The sequence below is a fragment of the Lethenteron reissneri genome, chromosome 23 (genome assembly GCF_015708825.2).
Source record: "Lethenteron reissneri isolate LAM-NWPU_2019-01 chromosome 23, ASM1570882v1, whole genome shotgun sequence".
Taxonomy (NCBI): Eukaryota; Metazoa; Chordata; class Hyperoartia; order Petromyzontiformes; family Petromyzontidae; genus Lethenteron; species Lethenteron reissneri.
Window position 1 is genome coordinate 1,685,974 of NC_083801.1, and position 17,426 is coordinate 1,703,399.

General features: G+C 50.4%; 1 protein-coding gene across 1 annotated transcript in view; it reads left to right on the top strand.

The window, feature by feature from the left end:
• Positions 1 to 17,426, top strand: part of LOC133345824 (collagen alpha-1(XVIII) chain-like) — a 144,628-nt gene that overhangs the window by 92,412 nt on the left and 34,790 nt on the right. The window contains 12 exon segments of the mRNA XM_061556836.1: positions 1,123 to 1,185; positions 3,434 to 3,562; positions 4,406 to 4,468; positions 6,432 to 6,476; positions 7,288 to 7,305; positions 10,004 to 10,141; positions 10,348 to 10,413; positions 12,477 to 12,521; positions 13,064 to 13,117; positions 13,597 to 13,632; positions 14,642 to 14,740; positions 17,111 to 17,183. Of these exon segments, the coding sequence (XP_061412820.1) occupies positions 1,123 to 1,185; positions 3,434 to 3,562; positions 4,406 to 4,468; positions 6,432 to 6,476; positions 7,288 to 7,305; positions 10,004 to 10,141; positions 10,348 to 10,413; positions 12,477 to 12,521; positions 13,064 to 13,117; positions 13,597 to 13,632; positions 14,642 to 14,740; positions 17,111 to 17,183 (829 nt within the window).

Below are 17,426 nucleotides of genomic sequence, written 5' to 3' on the forward strand. Positions count from 1 at the left end.
AGCTCGACGCGGCTCTATCGGCCATGCAGAGCGGCTTCCAGAGCTCTCGGGAAAATAATAATTATTATTTGGTCATTAAAAGCAGCGGAGCAAGTGCCTACTGAAGAGGGAGGATTTAAACAGCGAATCTTATCACTTGCTTTGGCACGTCTTCACAATGCCTTCTGGCTGGCTATTGAACGAATGTCGGTCACTGCATCGCGCACTTTCAGACGCGTGCGTCTGCAGCCGTCTAGATATTCGGAAGCCACTGGAGCTATGCGCTTTTAAATCTGGATTGAAAACTAATTTATTTGGAACGGCTTTTTGTGTTTAGTTTGTTGTCCTTCCCCCGCACCTCCAGATTAGCACAGTTGGTTGGGCTACGTACGGTGTGAAAGAAGTTCAACGTACGTACGTATCCAGTGTAAACGTGCAGACGAACAAACAAATTAGAACAGCACCTGAAGAGTACGCGAGCGTGGAGAGATGCATGCTGGGAATCACATTGACGGACAGAAAGAATGAGGAACACATGGATGAGAGAACAAAATCACAATGACGGTTTAGGAAGCGAGCGGGCCTGGGCAGTACACGTCGATGGTTGATGAGCGATGGACAAGACTTGTGACGGGAGTGGCAATCGAAGTTCGGGATCGCGTCTGAGAAGACGATCGCCGCCGAGAAGGAGCAATGAGATGAGCGAGTGAGGCAGCGAGATGGACTGTGACCTCGCTTGTCCAACTCGGGGTGGTGACTTACGTGGGGAGGATATCATCCAGCAGAGGATAGAACATGGCTGATGATGATGATGCTGGCGCCACCACCACCACCCACTTATGTGATAGCGCTGGCCCTAACGGGCGCTTGCGAGCAGCAGCAGGAGCCAGCCCAGCTGTCTATTTGAAGCTAAAGCATCTGTGTACACATTGGGTGTGCACAGTAGATGTGGGCATAGGTCTGTGGTGTTTAAGTGTTTGGCTGTGTGTGTGAGTGAGTGCAGCGTGTGGCCACCGTCCCCTCTCGTGTGCCGTTCTGGCCTTCATAGGTGCTCGCTAACAGCACCCACCCCAACAGTCTGTTAAGGCTATATGGGGGATCTTTGTCTTTGTGTGCTTGCGCGTGTGCGTTGCGTGCGTACAGGCGGAAGGCTCTGGAGATGACGAGAATGATGATGAAGATGACATTGTTGACGGCACCACCAGGGTGAGCAGCTACCCACACAGCTACCAGTACACTCAGGGTTTACAGAGGTAACAGGTGTGACTACAGGTGCGTCTGAAGTTGTTACACAATGGGGCAGAGGCAGTTGGGGGTAGGGGTAGACAGTAGGCGGTGTACAGAGGACGATCGTTGAGTCTTATGTTTGGACTTAAACAGAAAGATGGAGTCAACAGGGTTCGATTGGAGGACTCGGGAGGCGGTAGATCTTATTCGTTATGTTCGTGGTTCTTTCAGTAAAGTAATAAAATGAAAAATAAAATAATAAAATTCAATTTATTATTTTGGTCTTTTAATTTGAAATTCGATTTTATTATTTAAATTTTCTATCTACGTGACTTTACCAAAAGAACCAAGAATATGAATTCCTGCAGTCACGAAAGTTTCAAGTCAAAATCTTATTAGTTACACACAATTTAACGGGTATTGGGGCCAAACATCCCAATTTGAAAAATATCCCTGCAAATTACTCAATTGGGTTCACACAGCAGCAGCAGCATCGCTCAACTACTGTGAAAACTTAGCAGGACTCTCCTGAAAAAAGAGTTGGGGGGGGGGGGGGATTCGGTGAGGCTTGTCAAGGGCATGAAGGCAAATAAAATAAAGAACTTAAATGACGATGTGAAAGCAAGTAGCGATATCAACTCTCCGACAAAGAGCACATCAGTGCAAGGGGTGCAGGTTTTAAGCGTTTGCGATCAGCATTGCCACGGGAAACCCCGAAAGGTTTTCTCCGTGTGGCAAAGCTCGGCCATGAATCGTGAAGAAGAGCTCTGTAACACGTGCTCCTCTTGGGCAGTTTTGACAGGCCCCGTGAGTTATCTCACTGGTCCGTGACCTCGTGTCTCACCCGCGAGCGCTGTGCCGGAGCTGGTAATCCTCATCACCTGCCTTGTGATTTTTGTAAAAAGGCAGCTTAGAATTCGTGTGTAGGTGTTGTTGCTGTCAAGAGCGGAACTGTGAACAATCTATCTTATGTATTTTTTTTATGACTTTTGTTGACTTCAGCGCTTTGCTGTCTGGAGCAATCTAATGGCTAAATTTGGTTGTGAGAATTGTTCTTCAGCTCCACCGGTGAGTGGATGACGATATTATGGGCGCCACGGTGGTGAGATGTTCACTACCTCGCCTGGTATACAGGTGATCGTGGGTTCGATCCCGACCCTGACACCTGCTGTATATTTGGAGTTTGCGTGTTCAATCCGTGGTCATGTGGATTTTTCTCCGGGTCCTCCTCCGGTTTTTCCCTCCACATTTAAAAACACGCATTTAAGAGTATTTGGCTGCGATAATTTTCCACGCGATAAGCCATTTCGTTAGGCAATAATTTTGTGTGGCCAGGTCGCTTCTGAAAAAGAGCTACATAGCTCAGTGGGCCTTACCTGCTAAACTTAAAATTTGTTTAGTTTAGAGTGAGCTGAAACGCTAACAATCGGCGTGTTGCTAAACCGCTCGCGCACCATGTTACAATTCAATTTGTTCATCTGTGCCGGGTGGTGGGAAACCTACATGCTACGTGACCTGTGGGGAGTCACTGGGACGGGTGAACCGCCATGTACTTTGAATAGAGTTTAACCATTCTCTTGAGGTGCGTGAGATTTCTGGCTTCAGTCTCTCCCTCTTGCAGCTCCAAATCAAATTGCGTCTCTAGAGTCCGCCTACGGCTCTGGGCCGCCGACAGTTGCGATCACCTCCCGATTGCCCATGTGACCGAGAGAGGACACCTCTGGCTATGGTCCTGTCTCGAGAGGCGTCAGCTGGTTGGCACAAGGGGTCAGGGCACCGAACCAGCACCGATGAGTTGCCTGGGGTTCAACCCAGGTGGCCGTCCTCCCCCTCTCATTGATCATCGCAACCGGGTCACCAATGACCATGCAAGAAGCCATCACGTGAAAAATCTGATTTAAAAACAATTAGTTTTTACTGCCATATGGCAAGTATTTCGACAGCAGAGCGCATGGAGAAACTGCAGCGCCATCCACGTGTGGATAACAAGTCACTTGCAGGGATCTCAGATGTAGTTCTGCGACATCTACCCCTACAGACTCCGTCTAACACGGGGTGGATCATAGTTCTGCGACAGTTCCCAGGGACACTTTATGTCGGGTGACGCGATGCTGAGAGCACAGTTGTAACAGAATTGGGAGATACACATATAATCGTTTTCTTAAATGAAAAATAATAAAGTCCTGTCGCATGGATTGCTCGTGCTGTCGCGTGTTCCGTTTCCCAGGGCCGCTCGCGTGTGCCTGGGCCCCCTGGCCCCCCCGGTCCTCCGGGGCCCCCAGGCCTCCCAGGGATTCCCGGGCAGCCAGGAAGCGCGGGAGAGGGAGGCCAAGCACAGGGAGGCAGCGGCGAGGCGGTGAGTTGCCCAGCCTGCGCCCCGTCTGACGCTCACTTCCCAACGCTGTCATTTGATAACCATGTGCAAAATATAGTCAGGTCCTGCAATGTTCATATCAGGGCTCTACAACACATTCAACCACTATTGAGTCGTGGCAGAGCCAACACTGTAGCGTGTAGCATAGTATCGGCGAGGTTCGATTATTGCAACTCACTACTCTACGGGACGTCTGGCAAAAAACACGACCAAGCTGCAGCGCGTGCAGAATTCTCTGGCACGTGTCGTGACGAGCACTGCAAGATCACGACCATGTCCATCCAGTGCTAGCCGAGCTGCATTGGCTTCCAGTTGTCAATCGAAATACATTGAGGTCGCGCTCATTACACACAAAGTGCTTGCCACAGATGAACACCAATTCCTTGCTGATTCCGCAAGGAGCATAAACCATCACGACAACTCCAGTCATCCTCGCGGCAGCTTTTGGATAGTCATCGAACAAAGACGGTCAGTGCGTTGTGCGCTTTAAGATGCAAGTTTGCAGCCGAATCCTCTTCCTTCCGATATTGAAAGCCACTGCACTTTCAAATGTAGATTTAAAACTCATTTCTTTTGAATTGCTTTCTGTGTTTAGTTTATCCTTCTCCCACACCTCAAGTGCTGTTAGCGACCGCCGCACTACCGCTCGCCACATACAGGACGCACGCTCGCTCACATGGCACACCTCACCTTCACTCTCATATGCAAACAGCCTTACACGTGACATGTGTGGCAATCACTTTAGTGTGTAATGAGAGCGAATTAATGAGCAATGTCAGATATGAGAGTGATCGTGTGTGCTCTGTATTGCCCCATGCGCTGTAGGGTTCTTCAGGCATCCCAGGCCGCATGGGCCTCCCAGGATCCGATGGGCCTCCTGGTCAGAAGGTCGGTTTTGGGGTGGGCGGTCACTCGATGTAAATGAGATCCGAGGCTCCGGGTCAGCGCAGCTTCCCAGCGCACTTCACCATGGCTCTGACGGCCGTCTGGCTGCACGGCTCCTTGCGCCCCCCCCCCCCTCTTTCCCCTCCCCCCACCCCCCGTGAATGATTCTCACCACAGCAGAGCGATCCCCACCCTGACAGGCAGGGGTTAGAGTACACGGCCGCCCCTCGGGTAAAGACATTCTACTAGCAGGACAACGGGTCACCTCGTTCGTCTGCTCCACGCACATTATACTTAGAATTATCGCGGTTATCATAATAACCGCGATAATTGTTACGTGTTTATATGCACAAGAGTAAATGTTTAGGAACAGTCTGGCGTCATGAAAACAACTACAATACCTTGCGAGCCACATCACAACACATGCGTTGTCTGCCTGATTTAGACATCCACATGAACATTGAAAAGCGTGGCGTTTTAAATTCCACAGGGTTAAAGAAACACAGCCAGTGTGCCCTGGTTTCACCTCTATCAGAGAGCATCGGTACAATATAATAATGCAGCTTTGTTGACGACCATACTGCTTGTTGAAGAAACTAAACTAAAAACTATATTTATTTTACCAGGTAAGGCCCACTGAGCTATGTAGCTCTATTTCAGAAGCGACCTGTCCACAAATGATAGCTCAAAGAAGTGGTTTATCACATGGGAATCTCTAGCGGCCAAATACTATAAACGCGTGACGTTGATTATAAATGTGGAGGGAAAAACCGGAGGACCCAGAAAAGAATCCACGCGACCACGGGGAGAGAGACACGCAAACTCCAAGTATACAGGCGTCAGGGTCGAGATCGAACCCACGACCTCCTATATGCCACGCGAGGTAGTTAACATCTCCTAGCCACCATGGCGAGATGAAGCGCATCTTTTGGTGCAATAGGATGACAAGCTGGTGTGAGTGTGTCCCACTTGATCTGAGTTCTTAAACACCGGTCTAGACATTGCCCTCTTGAGCCTCACACAGTAGAAGTTGTCAGGGGTTTAGGCTGAGAGCTCATCTTAAAACAGTCTTTCAGATGAGAGTCATCATTTCACCCCTGTAGTAAAACACATCAGAATGCAGAGCTTCTGTGATTTCAAGCAGACATTTACCTGGGATGTGGTTTAGTTGGGAATAACATAGGCGCTTTATCCCTCTAGCAGCTAGTAGCATATAAATAGGCTGATCCTTGCCATAGGAATGGGGAATTTTCGCAGTTGAGTGCAGCCAAAAATAATTTGGTCGTGAAGAAATTTCACTAACAAAAAATGTGATGTGAAAATCTATATGTTTTGTGACAAGGCCATAACTAGAATTTTTTAATCCATTTATGAAACGCTGGTATTTCCCACCAAAAGTATTCAGGACACTGCCACACTGGCAATGTGTAACTCCAAGCCCCTTGACTTCAAAGGTGACCTGGAGAAGCATTTGAAAACTGTTTATTTTTTTTAATAAAAAAAATATTTCCCATTCTTGCAACGCTCACAGGCACTGGGACAGCCAAGAGGACTGCATCGCTGTTTAGTCTCATGGAGTTTTATCTTTCAACTGTTTTCCCCCTGCAAGACGAGAGCACTGTGCACCAGCCAGCCAGCCTAGCCCAGCGCACACACACGCGTGGCCTTGGGGGCCCTGCAGGTGCTGGTGTCATGTGGGTCGGTGTGCCCTCCGCCCCGCGCTCTGGATTGCACGTCCAACTGCACCGCGTGACGGGACACCCGAGCCAGAGGGCAGGCTTCCTCCTGGGCCTAGGACTCACTTGATGGGCGAATTCCCAGGCGCCAGGTGGCCCAGTCCAACCCTACCAGCGGCTGAGAACGTCCGCCATTGTTGCCAATAGCTTCGTAGACACTTGCTCCATCGATTTTCGTCCCTCGTTTGTTTACGTGTTATTCCGTGGGTGTTTTTTTTCTGGCTGTGCAGGGTGACAGGGGACAGATGGGCGTGTACGGACTCCCTGGGTTGCAGGTAAAAAAAAAACGAGCGGTGCCCTCCAGGGTATGCACTGAGAGAGCGCGACCAACGTCACCCACGCACACCACCGCGTCCAGTGGTGCACTTGGGTGTAGCCTGCTCAGTTACTTCCCAAGATGTGTCCTCGCTGAGAAATTCTGCGAATTATGTATTGAGTTATTCGCTCCCATTGACTGTGGAAATGCCCTTGTAGCCACATATTTCCTTTGCCCAAAGTGGTCCCTTCGTCTCTGTCTATGATGCTGTCTCTGCCACTGTCTCTGTCTTTATGTCTCCTACCCCTGACTTGATCTCTGTGTCTCCATTCATCATTGTCTATCCCTCTCTCGCTGTCTTCATCTGTTTCTGTTTGCCTGTGTACCTGGGATTTTTGTGTGTGCGAATGTCTGTGTGGATTTGGTGCGGTCCTGCATGTACGAGTGTGAATGCATGCATACGTACGTATGCATGCACTATGTGTGCGTGTGCATGCATTTGTGCATTTGTGCGTGTCTCGGTGCGCGCCTGTTTGCGTGTGCGTGCGTCTACGTGCATGCTTGCGCGTGTACGTGAATGCTGTGTGAGTCTGAGTGTGCGTGCACGCTGCGTGTGTGCGCGTGTGCATGTGTTCGCTGCGTGTAAGCGCATGTGCGTGTGTGCACGCCATGTGAGTCCGTGTGCGCGTGTGTGTGCATGCTGTGTGTGTGCATGCTGTGTGTGTGTATGCTGTGTGTGTGCATACTGTGTGTGTGCGTGCGCCTGGACTTTGTTCTTCATTTGCCAGCCTGATCTCTCCACTTCCTTTCCCCCGTGGTCCCTGTCGCAGCGTCCGTCGGCACCGCAGGTACCACCACGCACCGCCCCCTCCCCCTGCCCCCCCCACCCTCTCCTCGCTGTGCCTTCGTGTCTCTCGGAAATCCCCATTTCACTCTTGCCGCCAAACTTTCGCCGTGTGGATTTCAAATGAGCAAAATGGGCGGGTGACAATGAGCCGTTTGTGTTAGAGAATAGATAATGTAAACACATTTTCAGGGGCATTGTTTTGCATTCACAGAGTACTTTTGCGGTCAATTAAGAATGGGTGTTCCACCACTGGCTCAGGCCGATCATTGGAGATGAACTTGCTGATTTGAGCAGAGACGCCCTTTGTGCAAGGCACCATGCTGTGAATGTCTTGGACCTCCTGTGAATTTTAAATGGAAAATTGTACCCATTTATGGCACTGCGTGGCGCAGTGGGCACACTCGTTGCCTTATAGCGGAAACTCCTGGGTTCGATTCCCAACTCGGGCGCCTTTTTAAACTAAAACAAACCATTTTGTTTGCTTGGAATTGTACGTTCTCCCTCCTCCCATGTGTTCCCTCTGAGTTCTCTGTTATCCTGCTATAGCTGAAGAGTAAATAAATCAAGCATACACAACACGTAACTGGTGTTGGCCAACACATCCCAATTAAAAATGTTTTTACCTGCATATGACTCAATTGTGATCACGCACAGCGACAACAGCCCCCACGTACTGCGACAAACCTGGCAGGACCCTCCTGAAAGCGAGTCGTGAGGCTCTGCGAGGCACGTTCCTGGGTAAACGAGTGGTGGTTGGCAATAGCACCGAGAGTACTCGGCAATGCGGCACGGACGGGACGAAGCTGTCCTTCGCAAGCACAGCGCTCTGTAGGGACATCGGACGTGACGCCCCCGCGGAGTGTGGCTGCATACGGTGGCTTAAAGAAGTTCCCACGTGCGGAGAGCAGACGAGCGGCAGCAGCTGCGCCGTGGCGGGATGGAATGAATCCGCGACAGAGTGAATGATACATTATGTTAATGCAGAAGGAAGCCCATCGGCATTGCGGGGTGGACTAATATTGGGGCTTTTTCGATCCCAAAATCGTCTCTTTTGATCCACAAATCATGTGACAGGAATTACTTTACCGATTTAAAATGTTTTTTTTTTTATATTCATTTGGCATAGCCTGATCCATGCTCAAACACCTATCGTTAAAAATCCGTCGATTCCCGTTCCAGGCACAGCCATGCCCAATTACTCCATATACAGTGAGGGAAAAAAGTATTTGATCCCCTGCTGATTTTGTACGTTTGCCCACTGACAAAGAAATGATCAGTCTATAATTTTAATGGTATGTTTATTGGAACAGTGAGAGACAGAATAACAACAACAAAATACAGAAAAACGCATGTCAAAAATGTTATAAATTGATTTGCATTTTATTGAGGGAAATAAGAGTTTTGATGAGGGAATTCTTCTGGGAAGGATTGTGGTGGGAGTCAGGTTTTAGATATGCATCCGTGTGGGTGGCTTTCCTGTAGACAGAGTGTCCCATTGAGCCATCTGGTCTCTTTTCGATGAAAACATCCAAGAATGGTAACTTGCCATCCTTTTCCATCTCCATGGTGAATTTGATGGCTGGGTGTATGGCCATGTGGCCAGATGACAAACGTGTCATCTACGTACTTCTTCCACAAGGATGGATGTAGAGTGGATGCCTTGTTGGCATGTCTCAAAATTTTCCATGAAAACATTGGCTACAACTGGAGATAAGGGAGAACCCATTGGGTTACCTTCAACTTGTGTATAGAATGTTCCATTCCAGGTGAAGTAAGTGTTGGTGAGGCAGTGTCTCACCAGGGCTGGTACATCAGCATTCAGTCCTTGTTGAACCAAGTCTTCAATGATTGCAATGGTGTCAGGCACATCGAAACGAACGAGCAAATCACCTGGAGATAGTGAGTAGAGACCCAGGGAAATGTGAGCCAACAGAGACATACACGGATAGAAGACGTATGAGGGGTTGTGATGTGATTGGGCAAAAGGGAAGTTAAGTTATTAGGGGGAAATATGCGAGTTAAAGAGGGTGAGTTGGAATGAGAGGGTCAGTGAGCAGGTAAAAAAAATACATCTACAATTTAGCGGAGGTGATCATGAAAGCATGGTCATAGAGAAGCAGCCATGGCCAGAGGCCTTGAGCAAGAGAATGGAGTTGAGCATTACGGATGGCCATGGGAAGGGAGTTCCAGATGACAATTGCACGCAGCGAACAGAAGAGACGACCTTCCTGCGAGTGGAAGTTGTCTGGGTGTTGATTGAAGGCCTGCAGCAGGCTGCACATGGACGAGAGAGGCAGGCAGGGGCGAGTCCAAGAAACAACTTGAAGGCGATGAGGGTAATCTTGTAGTTTGTGAGAGGTTGGATTGGGATACCAGAGGATTTATCTGAGGTTTGGATTGATGTCACATTTTCAGATACGCGTGAAAGTCTTTGCAGCAACGTTGTGCGTGACGAAAGCCATGGTTGAGTCACAGGGGAGCTTTTCGATCGCCCTGGCACAACTCTATTGCAGTGCAGACATTTCGTGTTGTTTTTCATTCAGCAGCACGGCTTCTTGTTCTAGAAATGAGGGGAGGGCATTGGAAAGGAATGTGCTGCAGGGTTCCGGTTTGTACCTGTTGGAGATTTTTCCTGGCGCCGTGTGGATGCTGTGCCGCTATTGACGTCTCACGCTCTGGGTGTTTGACTGTGCCGGCAGGGAGAGAAGGGAGACGCGGGCCCAGAAGGGCCTCAGGGCCCGCAGGGCCCACCGGGAATCTCCGGCGTCACCGGGCCACCCGGTCCCCCGGGGCCCCCCGGCCCACCCTCATCTGCCATCAGATACAACTCCGACTTCGTGAGTCCTACCACACGAAGGGTACCCACTGACGTCTAATCGCTCGTGTGCTTTGGCGGAGTAACTCGGCTCATGCTACTGTGGAACGTGGAATGGATAGACCTGCCCATAGGCCTCCACATTTGCGTGTCATTTGTCTTTTGTTTTACCACGTGCGTCGTCATACCGCGTGCGTCGTCACACCGCGTGCGTCGTCTCGCCCGCAGAGCGACATGGAGGGTTCGGCTTTCGGCGACGGGGAGCCGGGCACCGTTGGCAAACCTGGGCCCAAGGTGAGCGGTGCCACACGAAGCCCTCGCGTGTGGCGCTGCCTGTGTGCTCGCGTCGCGACGACACGTCGACAGCCCTGTCGTACCCTTTGCACAGTATCGCCATATGGGTGCTGGTTTAAGAGGTTGGTGCCAGAAGCATGTGGCACTACTTGAGCGTATTGGCACAGGAGACAGAGGAAAGTGGAAACAAATGACGAAATGGGCAGCGGACACCTACGGGATATCTGCCCATGGATCGTGATGATGATTCAATAAGTTACATTATTAGTTTTAGAAATGCTTTTTCGGAGACAGTTACAGCTTGGCTCTCGTTTACCACAGTGATTTTATAAGCGCATCAAAGGTACGTATTTGTTTAACTGTTTCTTACGCAACCGCCAGCGTGTGCGTTCGAAGCATCATGAAATGTAAAGTGACAATGACTTGTAAAGTCACAATGATTAGAAGACTCGTGGCAGGCCCGCCGAGTGAACTGCAGGTGAATAGCTGTTTTAATAAACAATTTATTCCCACGGGAGGTGCAGAAAAGCCGAGGAACAATGCAACAACAGCAACGTGAAATATTTGTTAAGAAACTGATGTTGCAAAAATTTCCGAATCATGGGAATTGACATTGTACCATATCGTATTGTGAAAAATGCAATCAAGTCAACCCTACTATGGACACACGCACTTCATATTCACTCTCCCTGGCCTTCAAAGATAAAAGTCCCCGTATAGCCTCAAACGCCTTTTGGGGCAAGTGCTGTTAGCGAGCGCCTATGAAGGCCAGCATGGTACACGAGGGGGTGAGTCGCCAGCACCACACGCCGACCACCTTTGTCTCCCCAGTGGCGATGTTTACACACCGTTCCAATTACTCATTTGAGGCTGAGTCGACCTAGGAGATACCCAGGACCAATTCAGATAATTATTGCTTGGTATTGGACATTGAGCGGGAATCGAACTCGGATCGCCGGGTTTGTAGTGCAGCGCACACGCACACACACACAAGGTCTCGTGCGAACCCGCTACTCTACCACGCCCCGCACGCACACGTACCTGCATACGCGTATACACGCATACAAAGTGTACATAGCTTACACGAGCACCGGCATTAGCACACGCGTGTGCACACGCGACACCGAGACTGGTAACAGCAGGCTTCACGCGGCCGCAGTGACTTCTAAAGTCGCCGGTGGTTGTCACCTGTGGGAGCACCGTTGACGCTAAGTAATCGACAGGGATTGAATTCACCTGGAGAACAAACGAGCGGTGAGGCGGTTTAAGAGCTCACACTGCCACTGCCGCCGTTACAAACCAGTTCGCCATTGGCAGCGAGGGCTGCCAGGCGTGGTTTGAGGTCAGGTTGCCGGGTGGCTCGGTGGGGCTGATATTCGCTCCAGCGTTGAGCTGGCATTGCACAGAATGCCGGGTTCAAACTCAAGTACGTATGTTTCTTGAACTTCTTTCGCACCGTACGTAGCCATCTGTGCTAATCGGAGGTGTGGGGGAACAATGACAAACTAAACACAAAAAGCAGTTCTAAAGTAATCGAGATTTCAAAGTGCATAGCTCCAGTGGTTTCCTAATGTCAGAAGGAAGAGCGTTCCAGACGGCCACAGAAGCGCATCTGAGAGCGCGCGACGCCTTCTTTGTACGATGGTTAGCCAAAAGCCGCTGCGATGATAACCGCAGTTTGCGTGATGGGCAATGCCCCTTGACGAGATCAGCAAGGTATCGTGGTGCACACGTGGCAAGCGCTGAACCACAACACCTTGCTGATCTCGTGCAGCGAGTTCATGGTCTCAGCTCAGTCGCCAATGACGACACAAACAATGCACAGTACGTTCGATTTGTGACTGCGTTTGGTATATAAAATCGGTTTCAGTGTCACGTAGCGAGCACATGCATCGCAGACATGATGCACCGCCTCGTGTTAACGAGAGGCAACTGAAACACGTGGGGGGGGGGAATAACTGACTTACATTATTCGTGGCTTCCAGCTTGGCTGCAAACACTTCAATGTCGCTGCACACATTGCCTACGTTGCTGCACTTGCTGATGCGGGCTTCTCTCGACAGGGCATGACAGGAGATCCGGGTGCAGACGGAACGCCGGGACTGCCGGTACGCCGCGTAGCTCGCTCATCTCCTCACGGGATCCGTGGCCCTCGGGGGAGTGGGGGGGGGGCCTTGTTAGGCACCTGTCAATCAAATCTGTCTCCTCAGCGAGCCTTCAGCTCGACGCATCTCTCCTAACTCAAACGAGCACTGGGAGGGCGGCATCTCCCTTGGCGGCCCCGGCCCAATGCTGGAAATGACACATTTCTGTGATGGGGGAGCGTGTTTTGTTCGTAGCACTGCCACTTGCTGATGTCCCAGTAAATGGTATTTTCTCTGGCGTCTCCCTCTCACGGAGGTGAAGGGCCCGAGGCAATCCCTCGCCAGAATCCTTCACCGGCAATCCCTCCCCGTCAATCCCTCCCCGGCAATCCCTCGCCGGCAATCCATCGTCGACGATCCCTCCCCGGCACTCCCTTGTCGGTGAGGGATTGTATGTACGTACATTTGATCAGCGTCTGAGATGGTGAGTCCCGCTCGCCATGTCAGCCCACCACGTTGATCGTTGCTGATTTTATCGTCGCCCGTTTGAATTCCTTTTTTTCCAGGGACCTCCAGGGCCTCCAGGCTCCGTCGGACTCGCAGGGCACCCCGGGCCCCAGGTGAGTCTCACCTTGGGCTGCCAAGGCTCCGCGCAGAATCGACACCAGCGTACACATTGCTCGTGCGGCCACGATTCACGGGGTTGTTGATTCCATTCAGTGATTTAAAAAATATATTTTGTTTATCATTTACTAGGACTTGTTTTTTCTCATTCCTGCACCACCGTTTAGCACGGTTGGCGACGTACAGTGCGAAACAAGTTCAACGTACATACATACAAGGAATAGACCTGCCCATAGACTTCTACCTCAGTGGGCTCCCACGTCGTGAACGCAAACGCACACAACGTCACCACTACGTTTTTCTCTCGCAGTTTTAGAGAGTACAGTGTTTCGCGACCACCTACACAGTTTTTCTAATTCCTGCAAGCATCGTTTGCACCTAAAGTCGTCGCAGCTATTTTGGGTATTGTCATTTGTGCATAAACTGTGTTTGTCATGGCAACATGTTTATGGATAATTGGTTCCCTTCGTTGCAGGGCCCGATGGGTGCCAAGGGGGAGATGGGTCTACAGGTGAGTTAACGTCTGCTCTGAGAGTCGATTTTTGCAGAGCAGGAGAAGACCCATAATGCACCTGTGGAATGTAGAAAGTCGCAGAGTTCACCGCGTATCGACGGTAGATGCGTTCCCTGACAACGCCTATTAGGGCCGTGGTAATGTCACTTCCCCGCGTGACTGCTCGTACCACCGACACCAAACGTCTGCCACCGTAATACCGGCTGCAAATGCCATCAGGATAGAAGTCCGGCTTGGCACATTGCACCCATTGGGGCACCACAGTGGCGAGATGTTAACTACCTCGCGTGGTGTGCAGGTGGTCGTGGGTTCCATCCCGACCCTGACGTATAGAGTTTGCAAGTTCTTCCTGTGGTCGCGTGGATATTTCTCCAGGTCCTCCGGTTTTTCCCTCCGCATTTAGAAACATGCGTTTATAGTATTTGGCAGCGATACATTTCCACATGATAAGCTACTTCGTTGAGCTATCATGTGTTGCCAGGTTGCTTCTGAAAGAGAGCTGTATATATAAAAATAGTTTGTAGTTTAATGCTCCTACGCAGGGATTGCAGCACACAGTCTGCAACACATCCCAGCCACCTGTGGACTTGTCGCTTTCACTCTAAAATTGAATCACTACTTTCTGCTCGATCAACACGTCCACTTCAGCCGGCGTGCGACCGACTACCAAAGCAGTAACGTCCACCGCAAAGGCAGATACCCCGCGCTCATTTGTCAGCAAGGTTGACTTTTAACACGAATTAATGTCGCTACACACCGACAGAGATTGTACCAGCTATGATGATACATTCACTTGCAAGTTTTTAAAAGGACCATTACTTCATGGATATATATCTACAGTATGTAACAATCATTTCCACAAGCGTTCTTAATGTTTTACCGAAAAATGCAATCTCCGTATGACGGTGCATTTTTTGTTACATTTGGTAATGAGCAGGCAGGAGGGGAGTGGAGAATGCAACTGTGATGCAGGCTCGATGGACGGGGTGCTGCTGTGTGCCTACAGGGACGACCGGGGTTGGACGGCGTCGGCATTCAGGGACCGCCCGGCCTACCCGGTCCGCCTGGGCCCCCTTCCTTCTTCCATGGACCGACCTACGATGTGGTGAGTGGCAGCGGACACCCGCGTCAAGCCTCGGCCTGAGAGACTCGATGGTGTAATCACACACTCACACACAAGACAAAGATCCCCCGTATAGCCTTAACAGACTGTAAGGGAAAGTGCTGTTAGCGAGCACCTATGAAGGCCGAAACGGTCCACGAGGGGGTGGGTGGCCAGCACCACGCCCGACCGCCTTTGTCTCCTCAGTGGCGATGTTTACACACCGCACCAGGTACTCATTTGAGGCGCGGGGGGGGGGGGGGGATTCAGGACCTTTGTCTTTCAGAGTTTTGTTGCGAGTCGGCAGTCTTCCGGAACGCTTCTCGGTGCACGTACTGTATGTACGTTGAAACGCTTTCACACCGCACGTATCTAACCGTGCGAATCGGAGGTTAGCAATACTCGTCATTGGGAACAGCAGAACCTAAATTGAGGTGTGTTCTGTGTGTGGTGATCATGGGGACTCTGTGAGGCTGGAGTATAAATATTGGCAGTTTGAATGAACAGTTGGCAGCATCCTTAACCCCCAAGTATTCGTAGACATTCTCCCCTGCTCAGAACCAGAATGCAATGGAGCAAAGGCCCAACCCTGCGCGAGAGATGTCAGCTGAATTATGTGAGGTACACCTTTCCTGCCAGAAATCTCAGCAGTGTTTTGAGGAGCTTGGTTGTGAATTACCCAAAATATAACTATTGAAAGACGCTATGAAGTGAGAGAACAGAAAATTAAACTATAGGTCCCACTTGGGCCCTGTTGTCTTTCTTGTTGAAAATATGGAATGTATTCAACTGGCACCTTCCTGAAAGCTGAGGCTGGATTTCTAATCTACAAATAGGCTCACTCTTATCACGTTCCCACGACCAATGTGAACCATGCCTGTCCATTGTTTGAACCGGGCTGGAGCGAACTGGTCATGAGCTAGCTGGCCCAAGGGGTTCCCAGACTCGGCTGGAGAAGCACATCGCAGCCTTCTACCCAGGCCGACCCTGGCACCGACCGCGATGCCTCGGGGTCGTCACAGACCCGAGATGCGTGCGTCGTGACGTTGCTCGCTTGGTGACACTTTGCAGCAGTTCTGTTAAAATCACATGGGCGCAATATTCTAAAGATTGTGTATTCCCGCTTTAAATTGCCTACCGTAACCCCCATGTCTATGTAAAAACATTGCTAAACACAAACCTTATTTAAGATCACTTCACAGACCCGGTAGAGTGCGGGGGATCCACGGAGCCCCAGGGCTCACGGGGCGTGGGGCACGGACCTGGGCACTGCTGCTGATCTTGGGTCAGATCTCGGCCAATCCTGGGCTCACGGTCCCAGTGCCCAGTAGTCGTGGGAATGAGAGTTGTGTTGGGAATCCAGAGCAGTTTCGATGAGAAGGGGATTAAAATAAAGAGTTCAAACGGTGGGTGAGAGTGTGATAAAAAAAATACATGTTTTGTAAAAAAACATCACATAGCTACTCACGTGCATACGGATGTCATACACTTATCACTGTGGCCATTAATGAATAAAACCGGGTCATAAATGGGCACCGAATTTTAATAAGCGTTTAGGCTCTGACCTCAATAACGTCTAATTACCAGGTCCCCTAATCAATGAAACATGAAGAGACGTCACTCTGCGTATTGTGGGAAGCTGAAATAATCATTTTTGGCACGAAAACATAACATTCTGCCCAGCTTGTAAGAATTAGGATAAGATTTAGATCGCTCGTGATTTATCATATTTTGGAAAATGTTTTAAATATTCGCATACACAGCCATAACGGTTTTTAATGACCACAACACATGGCAGTACTTTGTTAACCTGTTCTTTGTAGTTCAAGGTCATGTTTATTGACACTTTAACAACCTTTGCAGTAAATTCTGTGCTGCTTATGAGTTTACATTGACTCGGAGGCCATTAGCATTCAGTGCTATTTTGCAACCGCCCAATCACGCGAGGGAGCAAACCATTATGGCGTACGCAGTGTATTTATTATAGGAAGAGCTGTGCTTTGTAACGAGTGTCTCTTGCATTGGGTAAAGGAATATCCCTGGCTGCTCTATGCAGGCATTTGGTTTGTACTTGCAGGCCTTGTCTGTGCTGTGGGTGTAAGACCGCACGTGTCCTATGTTGTGGGGAGCGGTGGCGCAGCGGTTTGCACACTGCGACCGAGTTCAGTTCCCGCTCACGACCAATATAACAGCGGCGATTATCTGAACCGCTCCTGGGTCTCCCCGAGGTCGACTCTGCCTCAAATGAGTCGCCCTAATGCCATGCGTAAACATCGCCCCCCTCGAGTCCCGTGCCGGCTAACAGCACTTGCCCCAAGAGTCTGTTGAGGCTACACAGTGGGGGAATCATTGTCTTTGTCCTCTGTGTGACAGGAGTCGGGGGGTGTGGCAGGCCAAGCAGGACAGCCAGGGCCCCCAGGCCCCGTGGGACCCTGCAGGACTCCAGGTGAGCAAAAACGTGGATCGCACGACCCGCGAGCCACAGGTGGGCCCGCGGTGGCTCCGCCATGTACGTACGCAACGGGTGAAACGGTGTGTGTCCCGGCGTGACCAACGTCCCGACTCCGCGGGAATTCCATTGGTGATGCGGTGGAGGCGAGGAAGGCCTCTCGAGTGGATGAAGTCACTTTGCTTCTCCGCGTCCGCCTCCTCCTCCTGGCCGCAACGCTCGTTTCCGTCTCGAGCGCGT